Source organism: Saccostrea cucullata, unplaced genomic scaffold (assembly GCF_032062105.1).
Source record: "Saccostrea cucullata isolate Sc308-1 unplaced genomic scaffold, CSIRO_AGI_Scuc_v1 ctg10650, whole genome shotgun sequence".
Lineage (NCBI taxonomy): Eukaryota > Metazoa > Mollusca > Bivalvia > Ostreida > Ostreidae > Saccostrea > Saccostrea cuccullata.
This window is the reverse complement of record NW_026923844.1, coordinates 1-14,972: the sequence shown is the minus strand read 5'-3', so window position 1 is coordinate 14,972 and position 14,972 is coordinate 1. Positions and strand designations below refer to the sequence as shown.

The 14,972-nt window shown below is 33.6% G+C and overlaps 1 protein-coding gene and 1 pseudogene across 1 annotated transcript; one reads left to right on the top strand and one right to left on the bottom strand.

Moving 5' to 3' along the window:
* Positions 1 to 451: 451 nt before the first annotated feature.
* On the bottom strand, positions 452 to 11,192 carry LOC134265063 (epidermal growth factor receptor substrate 15-like 1; annotated as a pseudogene).
* Positions 11,193 to 13,221: 2,029 nt separating this feature from the next.
* Positions 13,222 to 14,966, top strand: LOC134265062 (uncharacterized; the record flags this gene model as incomplete). The annotated part of the gene is made up of 3 exons (XM_062747305.1): positions 13,222 to 13,241; positions 13,456 to 14,222; positions 14,261 to 14,966. Coding segments are annotated over exons 1-3 (1,493 nt in total), but the record flags the coding sequence as incomplete, so codon positions are not given.
* Between the last annotated feature and the right edge of the window lie 6 nt (positions 14,967 to 14,972).

The window sequence follows — 14,972 nt, the reverse complement described above, 5'->3', positions numbered from 1 at the left end:
ATATTATTTATAAATAACTACACATACATGTAAAACTAAAAACCTTTGAGATTAAACTATGATTGCACAAGTGTGATGAGTTTGTGATGTATCTGTGACTGGTGTAAAAATCATAAAATTTCACTGTCAGATGCTAATATTACATGTATCAAACACCAATACAATCCTAAGTTATACTAGCTTACATTCTTTAAAAATAAATACAATAATATTTCTAACATATCACTAGAATATTGCACTTTACAAGGTTTTTGTTGCTTTATTACACAACAGTGGCTGACATCTTCACAAAAACAACAAGGAATGTAACTCATATAGCTCCTCACATTCTCTCCTCCAATTTTATGTACTGTAGGAACTACTGTAACGAGTAAAGTCAAGTTCTTTTTTTACGGTTCTTTTATTTTAATTAAATTTTCAAATTGGCAATGAGCTACAAACAACTTGACCTAAGTTAAAAATAATTCTCGTTGTGTTGACAGAATATCAATCAGCAGTTAATATTTGATATCATTCACTGAGAGAAGTCTACAACAGTTGTGAAGGCTTGTTGTGACATCACAGAAAGAAATCATCATCTAGCACTCAAAACCAAGCCCCTAAGTGTGAACACCCCTCCACTGCCCACACCCCAATCTCATGGTCCCTCATGTTGTAACTTTTGACTTCTCAACTCCAAGCGCCTTTATCATCAAACTACAACCAGATCAGACAAAAAAGTAACCAGGGCATTCACAAAAAATAATTGTTATAGGAACGAAAAAATTGATATTTTTTTAATTTTCTTTCAAATAATTATATATAAATCTGTTGAATACCTTGCTTGGACTAAAATCTGCAAAGTTGGCAAAAGCATCATCTGAGGCAGCAGCATTACTTCCTGTGGAGCTGGAGAAAGAGTCATTTCCTGTCACAGAAAAATAAGCAAGGTTCAGACATAAAAGCTGGATATTGAACTAGATTCCTACAGAACTCAGTTTATTTCGCATTAAGAGATTTATCTGAAATCCTAACAGAATTTGTATCTTGGATCAGGGTTAAAATAACTCTTTTAAATAAAATCATTGTGATTTCTTGAGACAACTCAATACTAATGTAAAACCTGAGGATTATATCGTCACTCAATGTATTATTCACTTTAAGGAGGCTCATTACACCACTTTTTGATGACGTACTACACAAAAAAATAAACCTCCATTGTGTCGACCGGTTTGCTCAGGGGACGAGTTATATAGATACCTCTATAATATGACCCTGACCTTTAAAACGCTTTAAAAATAGATAAAACATGCGGTGTTCACGGTGTTGTAAAGAGTGAAAACAAAGTAACGGATTCATTATGCATAAACCAAGAAGAATTGCTTATAGGCAGAAACAAAAGAAAGCAACGGTCAAATCTTCGCCAAACAAGTAATGTCAATTTCATAGCCATGCACGCAGTAAACTCTTTGAGTGAGTTAAAATCTACAACCTTGTTGAAATTAAAATTTTATTTAATTGCGCTATTTACTGTGTTGGTGTTAATTCATATATTTGTTTTAAATGTATACTCTGGCAATTTAACGCTTTATTCTGAATTTTAGATGTAATGTCAAACGTTCCATAGTGTTTTGAGTCTTGGCAATTTAGGAAAGATAACTCTTGAAAGTGTACGTTTTATACCAAATATTTTTTTAAATGGATTTTTCATTTCGTTTAAACTTTTTTCATTCAATTTGGCACATGTAATTCATTAAAATACATTCCTTGTCTCTTCAGAACACATTTTTAAAATGTTTTGTGCATAGATTAAATAGATAATGACATTTATTGTTTTCTAGGAGAAAATTATTTTTTCTAATAAAATTATTATTACGTATTATGAGGTATTTTCACTGTGTGTACTTGTCTTAAGAAGATGCCCATCATTTGACACTGAAAGTTCTGAAATTCTGTGAATAATAAACCTGAAATTAAACATTTCACTAAAATAAAACAAAAACTAAAAAATTCTATAAAAAATATTTATGATATCAATACCCCCATCTGGATATTTGACATCTACATTATAAGTGGTGCTGTATTGAAATCTAAAATAAACTGTGGATGTAATGAGCCACCTTAAGTTTCTTCAAAACAAAGTGATAGCCTAAACAAGATGACATGGATCTATTCACTCTGTAAACTATTAATTCATGCAACTTAATGATTCAGGTACTATTACAAATATCACTACAAAGTCAAAGCTTTATGTCCAAACAAATCATACCTGCAAATGGGTCACTGTCAAATCCCCCCAACTGTGGCTGGGGGTGGGTCTGTTTTTGGGAGGGGCGGGTCTCGGGGAAGGCTGTTTCTTCTGTTTGGGGAGCAAAGCTGGGGCTGGTGACTTGGGTCCCAGAGAAGGTCGAGAAGGGGATTTTGGTGAAAAAGGGTCACCACCAAATAGATTGTCATGTTTCTATAAAGAAACAAAGGTGCCATAACTCATCCTACAAAAATGTTTTCATCGGCACTTTACAAAATTATTTATTTCGAATAATATCCTTTGTTTTTTATTGATTTGCTAAGAAAACAGATATGTTAATTACAGAAGTAACTATGTTAATTAAGCTCTGTTTCTTACACTTGGTTTTGTGTTGGATCCTCCTTTCCCAAAAGGATCAAAAGCATCTAGTTTGGAACTATTTGTTCCTCCAAATGATTCAAACAGGTCCGCGCTATTAAGTGGATCTTCCTACAAAACAAATAATTTATGTCAAAATTTCAATGATGGCACTTCATATAAATCTTATCAATAACTGTTTGTGACCCCCCCCCCCCCTTTTTAAAAAAAAAATGAATTTATAAAGATGCAGTTAACTTGGCTTAATTAAATATTTATCTTTTCTTCCTAATCATTAGTAATACACTGAAATTACTGAGGACACTCACAACCGATTTGATTGATATTTGAAATGTTCTCCTGAATAAAATTCCTGTCAATTAAGAAAATGATAGTACAACTATAACACATAAAGACAACATAAATCTTCAAATGCATGTATATTGAAGTTTACGATAAAGCGAGAGTGCTGACCTTTCCAGACTTGGAGAAACTCTCGAAGGTGTTGGAGGATTTAAACAGATCATCAGAGGAGAAGGGATCGGAATGAAATGATGACTTGAAAGGATCACCACCTAAAACACAGGGATAAAGAATTTGTATGAAATCTGGTCAAAGCGCCCCCTAATAAAACCGTCCTGGTCAAAGCGTCCCCCGATTTTGGTCAAAATGCTCCCTGATTTTGGTCAAAGCGCCCCTATAGAATTTAGTGTAAAATGATGTTACAAAACCGCCCCAAATATTTGTCAAAGCGTCCCCTGATTTTGGTGCAAGCGTTTTCTGATTTTAGTCAAAGAGCCCCCTTTAATTTTTTTCTAAAGAAAAATCGTCTGGGAACTGTCCCCAAGCAATGGTCAAAACGTCCCCGATTTTGGTCAAAGCGTCCCCTGATTTTGGTCAAGGCGCCCCCTGACACTTTATGGCTTTAAATGGCTGATTTAAGTGTACAGGTAAATGTCCCTTCCTTATATGGATCATCTTTAGTGTATAAATAAATGTACCTTCTTTAAATGGGTCAGATCCTCCTCAACCCGTGTCATCCCCAGGCACGTCCTTACTCTTAAACGGATCCTCCTTAAAGTCGTCCAAGGCTGACCCTGCACTGAAGTTACTGATGGTACTGACTGGACTACCATACTGAAATCATATCACAGTTAATACACTTAAAAAGTTACTGATGGTACTGACTAGGTTACAATACTGAAATCATATCACAGTTAATACACTTATAATGATAAAGTTACTGATGGTACTGACTGGGCTTCCATACTGAAATCATATCACAGTTAATACACTTATAATGATGAAGTTACTGATGGTACTGACTGGGATACCATACTGAAATCATATCACAGTTAATACTTATAATGATAAAGTTACTGATGGTACTGACTGGGCATCCATACTGAAATCATATCACAGTTAATACACTTAAAAAGTTACTGATGGTACTGACTGGGCTTCCATACTGAAATCATATCACAGTTAATACACATAATGATAAAGTTACTGATGGTACTGACTGGGCTTCCATACTTAAATCATATCACAGTTAATACACATAATGATAAAGTTACTGATTTTACTGACTGGGCTTCCATACTTAAATCATATCACAGTTAATACACTTATAATGATTAAGTTACTGATGGTACTAACTGGGCTCCATACTGAAATCATATCACGGTTAATACACTTATAATGATAAAGTTACTGATGGTACTGACTGGGCTTCCATACTGAAATCATATCACAGTTAATACTTATAATGATAAAGTTACTGATGGTACTAACTGGGCTACCATACTGAAATCATATCAAAGTCAATACCCTTATAATGATGAAGTTACTGATGGTCCTGACTGGGCTTCCATACTAAAATCATACCACAGGTAATACATTTATTAAGTTACTGATGGTACTGACAGGGCTACCATACTGAAATCATATCATATATCACAGTTGATAAAATTATAAATGTATTCATGAAAATAGTGTTGGATCTGACTTGGCGAACATATGGTACTGAAATAAGAAAATATTTATGTAACCATCAATTGTCACTCGGGTAATAAATAAAGTAAACATGAAATGAGTCTTGATCATCAAACCGCTTTAATATGTGTGAAAAATGGAGACGATATTCAAGAATATTTTGAAAACTTAGAGTCGGGTGAAAATGTAACAAAAAATACCCATTTAAATTTTATCAATTCCTCAAGTAAATGTTAATTGGATGCATAAAATATTAATTGAAACCATACACTTGCATCAACTTTATTCAAAAACGGATTTCACGTTTTTATGCGATTAGTAAAATTCAATGTTCTAAAAAAAGGAAAGTCGTTTTTTGTTAGTAAATAAATGAAAAGCAACTTTATTTTTTTTTAAATTTGAAAAACGTATAAATTTTTCCAGATTTACTTAATGGAAGAAAATATATTATGTCTCTCGAAATTTATAAGGGGAAAGAACATTCTAATTAACAATATTTTTAATGTTTAGAAAACCTTTAATTCTGAAAAACTTCTCCCACTTCAATCCCCATAACCAACACTTAAACTTATATGTATAGAGCAGCCCGGTCCTCCGGGCTGCAATCAAATTATAGTAATTACTCATACATGTATGATAATTTAGTTGTACTACTGACTGGGCTACCATAGTGATCTGCCCTTAGATGTAAGATTAAAGAAATTGTTATTTACAGTTAATAAATTACATGATTTGTAAAAGATTAAAATAATTTTAGCATGATATAAGACCGTGAGTAAGAAATTTAATTAATCATTTTCATTAATTTTCCCAATGTAAGTAAACAACAAATTACAGTAATTTCTGCTAATAAATAGTCCACTGTCTTTGAACATTTTTCCTGCGCAAGTAAGGCACGTACCCTATGTTCTAAATGAATGAAAAAGTCAATAGGCATTTCTTTATATGCTATATTTTTCCCCGAGTCCAAAAACTATTAGTGTAAAGAGCTTCCTTAATGCAACTATGATCTTGTACAATATATGTATTAATATTGACTGTAGACCTAGTTATTACAGTAGCCCTAGTACTGAGATCTTGTACGCTGTATCAGTACTTACTGTAGACCTACTACTGATATCTTGTACACTGTATTAGTACTTTATATAGACTGAATATCAAGATATTGTACACTGTATCAGTACTTACTGTAGCCCTGTAGTAATGTAAAAACCGTCCATTGCCCTGATTAGAAGTTTTTTTTTCTAATTTTCACAGTATTATACCACTGATTTGTTTCAGCCTGGTGATCACTAAACATTATAACTGCAATGACTACTCCCTATCATGCTGACGAATATTCATGAGACACTCTACCTACACGGACTGCTCCCTGTTGTTGATCTGTGACCATAACTCTTCAATACTTTTTAGTTCCACGTCACATTTTTCCTTCGAATCATGAACATTACTTTCAAGGTCAGATTTCTGCAAAAAATATTTTACAGTAAATAATAGTACTACGTTTTTGTTGAGTTCATTCAGACATTTTAGAGCCTGTTCTTTTTATTTCTATTTAATGTTTTACCTTTTCCTCGAGTTCGTCCAGATATTTTTGAGCCCGTTATACCTGATTCTAATTACTAGAAGTTTTACCCTTTCAACGAGTTCGTCTAGATATTTATGAGTCTGCTATTTCTGGCTCTAATTAATATTTCAACTTATTGTCGAGTTCATCCAGTCTGAGCAAGCTATTTTTTGTTCTATTTAATGTTTTACCTTTTCGTCGAGTTCGTTCAGACATTTTTGAACCTGTTTGCTCTAGTTCTATTTAATGTTTAACCTTTTCGTCGAGTTCATCAAGGCATTTTCAGCCCGTTCTTTCTGGTTCTATTTAATGTGTTCCTTTTTCGTCGTGTTCGTTCAGAAATTTTTGAGCCTGCTCTTTTTTGTTCTATTTAATGTTTTACCTTTTCGTCGAGTTCGTCCAGACATTTCTGAGTCTGTTCTTTCTGGTTCTCTAGCTGTTGTAGTGTGGATGCAATGGCATCCAGTTCTTTCTGTAACATGGCCACCTCACAATTACAAATCTTAATGTCAGCTTCTGTCTGGACATTGTCTCTCTCTTACTGTAATTTCTCCCTGTCAATAAAAACTCTCTCAGATAGAATTATTCCAGATATTCAATGTATACAAAAACTCTCTCAGATAGAATTCTTCCACATATGAATCAGTGTATACCAAAAATACACGATCTCAGACACTCTAAAATTCAGTGAAGAATTGGGAATAGGAGTAAAATGTATGATTATTTATCGAATACCGGTACCTTAATCTAAATAGGGGAATACATATAATACAAGAAATAGTTATAAATGAAGCCAACATAAAAAAAGCAGTGCTATAAATTGAAGGTTTTCACAATGTATGGATCTGTGGCTCTCTGGCAATGAATTAAATAAAAGCTACCTTTTCAGTCCTCAATTTCCTTGGAGATGATGTCCAGTTCTTTGATGACTGAAGAATCGGGCACATGTCCATAGGGTCTAGCATTCCCTCCATCCTGTAAAATCACCCAGTAAATTTTTACTTCTTCTAGATTAATACTTGAATTTTTTCACCTTACAATATAGATCAGATTTGTAAGTAGTTAATAGTGCAAAACATTTCATTTGAAATGCAAAAAATATTCCAGTTTTAAGTCCTACGATGAACTACTTGAAAATCATTTAAAATTTGAATCTACATTGCAAATTAAGAAGCCTATACTCACTGTAACACCAAACTGTGTGGTGTCAGCAATACCCTTGGGTAGCATGGAGGGGGGCATCATCTCTGGGGTGAGGGTGACTGGAGGATCTATCCCCTTTAGTTTCTGTTGTACAAGGTACATGGCCAGGGCGAACTATTCCTTGTTCATATTCCCCACACTGTTTGTGTCACATAAAGTCCTTAAAGACATATTTACATAATGGATCAAGGAGGATTCGCTTTAACAGAGAGAGCATGGTTCACTATCATTCCATAAAATATGTACAATTCTCTAACAAGAGGCCCAAGGGCCTTGAATAGCTCTTTTGATAAATTGTACAATCACTTCTATTTCAAGCCTCTGACCCTAAGTATCCTAAGACCCAACTTGCATCAACTGACAAAATTTGATGATTCTTAGCCAATTAGAACTGAAGATATCTTAATAAAGCTTTTAAAAAAACATAAGTAGGTCACATTGACTTACTTTTAGATTGAAGTTTTCTGAGGACTCAAGATGCATTAATAGGCAAAGATTGAAGATTCCAAGCCAAAAAGTGTTAGATATATTTAAAAGTAGGTCACTGTGGCCGCCTTTTTTTTCTACATACTCCGAAAACCTAAGACACATCAACTGACAAATTTTGATGATTCTAAGCCAATTAGTGCACGAGATACATAAATATAGCCATAAAATGTCAAAAGTAGGTCACGATAGACGGTAGACGACTTTCGAAAACCCAAGATACATCAACTGACAAAGTTTGATGACTCTAAGCTAATACATACCTCAGATATTCAAAAGTAGGTCACCGTGACCTTCTTTTTGGTCAACTTTCTCTGAAAACCCAAGTTGCATCAACTAACAAAGTTTGATTATTCTAAACCAATAAATAGCAGAGATACTTAAATAAAGCCATAAATTGTCAGAGGTAGGTCACCATAACCTACTTCTTAGATATCATTCTATGAAAACTCAAGATGCATCAACTAACAAAGTTTGATGATTCTAAACCGATAAATACCAGAGGTACTTGAATAAAGCCATAAATTGTCAGAAGAAGGTCACTATGACCTACTTTTTGAATGTCATTCTCTGAAAACTCAAGATGCATCAACTAACAAAGTTTGATGACTCTGAACCGATAAATACCAGAGATACTTAAATTAAGCAATACAATGTCAAAAGTAGGTCAACGTGACCTACTTTTTTGTTGACTTTCTCCGAAAACCCAAGATACATCAACTGACAAAGTGTGATGATTCTAAGCTAATAAGTATTCAAAAGTAGGTCACTGTGGCCTACTTTTTGGTCGACATTCTCTGAAAATCTAAGATGCATCAACTAACATCGTTTGATGATTCTGAACCATTAAATACCAGAGATACTTAAATAAAGCCATAAAATGTCAGAAGTAGGTCATCCTGACCTACTGTTTGGACGTCATCCTCCGAAAATTTGAGATGCATCAATTAACAACGTTGATGATTCTAAACCAACAAGAACCGGAGAAACTTTAATAAAGCCATAAATTGTCAAAAGAGAGTCACTGTGACCTACTTTTTGGTCGTCACTCTCCGAAAACCCAAGAAGCATCAACTCACAAAGTTTGATGATTCTAAGTCAATAAATACCTAAGATACTTAAATATAGCCATAAAATGTCGAAAGTAGGTCATCATGACCTACATTTTGGTCAATGTTTTTTGAAGTCCCAAGATGCAACTACTGACTAAGTTTGATGATCGTATGTCTAAAGGTAATCAAAATTTGCCTTTGAAACAATTTGAAAACAAATGCCTGTAAAATTCAAAAAGTAGGCCACAGTGACCTACTTTTTCATAAATTTGTTTTAAGGTCCCAAGATGCATCAACTTACAAGATTTGATGATTCTAAACCTCTCAGAGTCTGAAATAACTGGATTAAATGTTTTTAAAAGGATTCATCATGAAGTTCATAAAGTAGGTCACTGTTACCTACTTTTAAGTTGACCTTGTTCAAGGACCCAAGATGCGTCAACTGACAAAGTGTGATGATCATATGCCTTAAAGTGTCAAAATATGCCTTCAATTCAATTTGAAAAGAAATGCCCGCAAAATTTAAAAAGTAGGTCACTGTGACCTACTTTTGATTTTACATTATGTGAAGTCCTAAGATGCATCAACTTACAAAATGTGATGATCCTAGTCCTTATAGTAAGCAAAATATAAACGTTTTTATTATTTCTAAATTTAGGTCAACTTTGAAGTGACCACGCCCTTTGCCCCAGGGTAATTCCCGTGCAATATTTAATTGTCAACATAGCCTGATCCTTGTATGTAAGTTTGGTGAAAATCTGCCTGATGGTTCTGGAGAAGATTTTTTTAGCAACCAGTACTTTTGGTTTTGTTTTCCTGATTATCTCCCCTTGTTTAAGTGTCTTAACCCTTATTTTACTATAAATGGTAACCCTTGGGCCAAGGATACCCTGTAATGAATTTGACATTGATTGGCCAAGGGGTTCTTGAGTTATGGCCCATATTCTAAAAAGTTAACGCACACCGCACACTGCACAAATGGCAATAGCATTAGCTCTTTGAGTCTTTGGCTCAGAAGAGCTAAATGAAGTACATATAGCAGCTTCAATTTCATACCTGTTGCAAAGAGCTAGGTTCACTAACTCCATAAAATGGCCCTGTCCTTATACGTTTTCTAACAAAGTCACAATGTTCCATTTTAAACATCAGTGCAAACTCAAGAGACCTAGTGCTTTTATTTTCAGTAAGAAAATGTTTCGCAATCCTTTCAGAGTTCAGGTATTGCAAAATAGGCTTTGTGAAATTGCAATATTACCGGGAATTAGATTTTGAAGAAAATGGATGAATTTGAGCATCTTCTGCTAATAATTAAAATGTGAGCCCCAAAAAATTAAAAAAAAATTATTTGCTTAAAATATTCTGTATACGAAGATGTTATAATTATTATGATAATACTAGTAAAAGAACTTGTCTAGCTTAAACAAATAACATTCTGCTAATGAAACATTATTTGTTTTAAAATTGTTCTAAATAAAATTGTAAGCTTCAAAATTAAAAAATTATTAGATTCTAGGTTGGGGCTATGCAAAATGTTGAAAACAGCTGAATTTTGTTGGCCTTCTCACTACTTTTGTTTTACAATTTGAGGAAAATCAGATGCAATTCATAATGTCATATCAGAGAAGAATATGACATTTTTAATTAATATGAATTGACCTATGGTCCAAGTAAAAATAAACATATTTTCAACTAAAAGTGAATAGTTTTGATTTTTCAGATATTCACTTCCAGGGTCAGAAAAGGGCCATAAGTGAACTTTGTTATTTTTCTACAAGTCTTTAAGGTCACATGAATATTGTGAAATGATTTAAAAAAAAAAACATACTGCCTGTGCAATATCTTACCCTGACAAAAGTAGTTTTCTTTGTTCTTCTGTAACAAAAAATGGCTGTAACAATCAGTTAAGTTTTTCTAACTAAAGTTATACCTCATCATCAAGAATTTTATGGGACCACAAACAACAGACCCATGGGCCATAATGTTCACCTCAGTAACTTTGGTCTTTCAGCTCAGGTGAGCCAAAATCTCAGAGTTACCAGAGGATTCAAGATATTGAAAGTAATATATGAATAGAGGTATCCAATAAATTATTGTCAGATATGTCAGTGCAAAATTTTGATTCTAAATTATTAGACAGCTTTACAAAATCAAAACTTGGGAATGAACATTTTTTCAGTATTCACCAAATTAGTGAGACAGAAGTATTTAATATGTTAAATGCACTAGATGTAAATAAATCCGCAGGTGTAGATTTTATTGGGCCTCGTCTACTAAAACTTTCAGCAAATGTCATATGCAAATCCATTACACATCTTATAAATGCTAGCATCATTAATGGGGTATTTCCATCACATTTAAAAAAAGCAAAAATCACCCCTATTTTTAAGAACGGGGACCATGCCGATCCAGGAAACTAAAGACCTATATCAATTCTTCCAACATTGTCCAAATTATTTGAAAAAGACATAGCCAATCAACTCCGGGAATTTACTACTACCTTTGATCTTATATATAAATCACAATCTGGTTTTCGACAGTTTCACTCCTGTCAAACAGCATTAACAAAACTAACATACAATTGGTTGCAAGCTATGGATAAAGGAAATCTTGTAGGGATAACTTTTCTAGACTTTAGTAAAGCATTTTTTTTGAGTCAATCACGATATTTTGATAAACAAACTTAAGTTGTATCACTTTGACCAAATGTCAATTAAATGGTTTTATTCCTATTTGAGCTCCAGAACACAATGCGTAAAATTAGGTTCTTATTCCTCTAAATTTATGCCCGTCACAGCAGGTGTGCCACAAGGTTCTATTTTAGGGCCGCTTTTATTTTTACTATATATATATGATCTTCCTCTACATGTAAATAATACAGATATTGATTTTTTTGCTGATGATTCAACTTTACTTACATATCATAATAATGTGCATTCTATTGAAAATGCCCTAAATGTTGATTTGTGTGAGATTGAAGACTGGTGTTCTAGAAATCAAATGGTGTTGAATATTGAGAAGACAAAATGTATGCTTAAGGGGACTCAACATAGAAAATCTAAATTAACAACTTCAAAATTAGATTTGTGTGTATCAGACAAAGTTCTTAAAAATGTTGAATCAGAAAAGCTCTTGGGAGTACATATTGATCATTCATTGCGCTATATTAGTCATATTGATTCTGTGTGCAAGTCCTTGACGTATAAACTATTTACATTACGTAAAATTAAAAAAATTCTCCCATTACACACGCGGAAACTTTTTTATAATGCATACATTCTGCCATCTTTAAATTATTGCTTAACTATATGGGGCAATGCTCCAGGTGCTGGCATAGAAAGAGTTTTTAAATTACAAAAAAGAGCAGCAAGAATTATATTAGATGCGGCACCAGATGCTCCATCACAACCATTATTTGTGAAACTTGATTGGCTGACTATATATGAATTAATAGATTTTCACAAATACATACTACTTTATAAAACACTTCATGATATGACACCTGATTATCTGAGAGACTCGTTTGAATTCATTTCCTCCAAAAATTATATTTTACGTTCTGAATCCAATTATGACCTTAGTCTACCAAAGTATCGAACAAATCTGTTTAAAAATTCTTTTCAATATTCAGGTGTTAATTTATGGAACAAATTACCTCTACATGTACGTTTTTCCCCAACTGTACAATCCTTTCGTAAAAATGTGGAAAAATTTATCATCAATGGACGCAACATTTCCTAATTTGTAACTTTTTCTATGTTTTGATAATACATTGTATATACTTTCTTTTTTTCAAATGTAATTCACATATGTAATATGCTTGTAATTTTTCTGATTATTGTACTGTTGTATACATAATTGTACTATCCATGTATAGAGGGCCCTGAGGAAGACTAGTGCATTGCACTAATCGGGTTACCCTCTTTAAATAAAGTATTATTATTATAATTATTTAACCATTTACTCGGTAGCACATTGGACTGATAATCTCGAGGTCGTGAGTTCACTCCCCGGCATGTGCGTGGTCGGATTTTCTTCAGTAATAGCGGCCGTGCACTATTTTGGCATAGTATGGGTATGCTATATAAATCCTTAGAACACTATGCAAGAATAGTAGGATATGGGTTATGTAGAGACAAACTGACAGGAAGCATAATATTTCATACAAATATCAAACAAAGATATTATTGATTCATATACACTTTTTTTATTTATAAACTGAAAATTACAATAGGGATTTTCTACTTTTAATTATAGTTTGTGAAACTGGAAGTACATATTAGGAATTTTCCACTTCTAATTATAGTCTTGAAAGTAACAGGAACTATAATGTGAAAATGACTTCCTACGAATGGCTGTAAGTAAATATATGTACCTTTGTGATAATCAATACAGACAGGCAGATATTTCTTCAATTCTAAAAATCATTATATGATTACGTATTTATTGAGGTGTTGTTCAATAAAAACAATGACCTGTAAGATTTTAAAATTAAAATACCTTAGATTAATAGTGATCGAAATAAACAAATTTTTTAAAACTATTTTTTAAACATATTTTTATTTTGTCAGGGACCTGGGTATACAGCATTTATCAGAGTCTGTGTTTATGAGACTAAGTCACCTACTGGGGTCCCCACAGACGGTGGACTTAAGAGGAATGATAATAAATCAAGTAATGAAAACAAGAGAAGAAGACAGAATAATGACTAGTGGGAGTTACAGAGAAGGATTCAGGTTAGAGGGATCAGATAAGGATGAAATGTTTTGGCCAAATGACCACACGGTAATATGGGACTTAGATCAGGTTCAGAAATACGACTTAAGTAGAAAAACACTGATTCTCTGTGATTGTACGGAGAGCCGACCAGGATTTGGTTTACTTGAGTTACTGACACCAACACACAGGGAATATTTAAAGAATGCGTGTATGAGAATAAATGACAGACTCTATATATCCAGTTCCAAATACAGACAGATCACATGTTCAGTAGTTTTTCCTAATTCTACAGAACATGGTCCGTGTGGTAGTTGTGTTATAGGGGGAACAGAGTATGACGCTGCGCATTGTTTTATAAGTGATTTCTGGCCCCCTCCTGCCTCCAGATGGATAGACAGATGTCACACATGGCCCCCGTCTTATATTGTTGATGATATTGTCAGAAATGGATGCCACTTTGTAGCAATAGGACATAAACTCGGAAAACATGCAGACAAAGAATGGAGAATTTCCTTTTCTTTAGCAGAACAAAAACTTGTATATTCAATGAACTATTGCCAATTCTTAACCTATGGGCTGCTAAAATTGTTCTTAAAAGAGTCTATTAATAATGGATTAAGTGATGAAGATAAATTACTGTGTTCTTATCATATGAAGACAGCAGTTTTCTGACACCAACACACAGGGAATATTTAAAGAATGCGTGTATGAGAATAAATGACAGACTCTATATATCCAGTTCCAAATACAGACAGATCACATGTTCAGTAGTTTTTCCTAATTCTACAGAACATGGTCCGTGTGGTAGTTGTGTTATAGGGGGAACAGAGTATGACGCTGCGCATTGTTTTATAAGTGATTTCTGGCCCCCTCCTGCCTCCAGATGGATAGACAGATGTCACACATGGCCCCCGTCTTATATTGTTGATGATATTGTCAGAAATGGATGCCACTTTGTAGCAATAGGACATAAACTCGGAAAACATGCAGACAAAGAATGGAGAATTTCCTTTTCTTTAGCAGAACAAAAACTTGTATATTCAATGAACTATTGCCAATTCTTAACCTATGGGCTGCTAAAATTGTTCTTAAAAGAGTCTATTAATAATGGATTAAGTGATGAAGATAAATTACTGTGTTCTTATCATATGAAGACAGCAGTTTTCTGGGCGATTCAACAAAACACACTACCTAACTGGCATCCACAAAATTTTCTTCAGTGTTTCTGGGTCTGTTTCAAACTTATCCTTAAATGGGTGTATGAGGGGGCTTGCCCAAACTTCTTTATTTTTGAAAACAACATGTTCCTGGGTAAAATTCATGGTGAAGCACAAAAACATTTATTCTTTAGGCTTCATAAATTGTATGA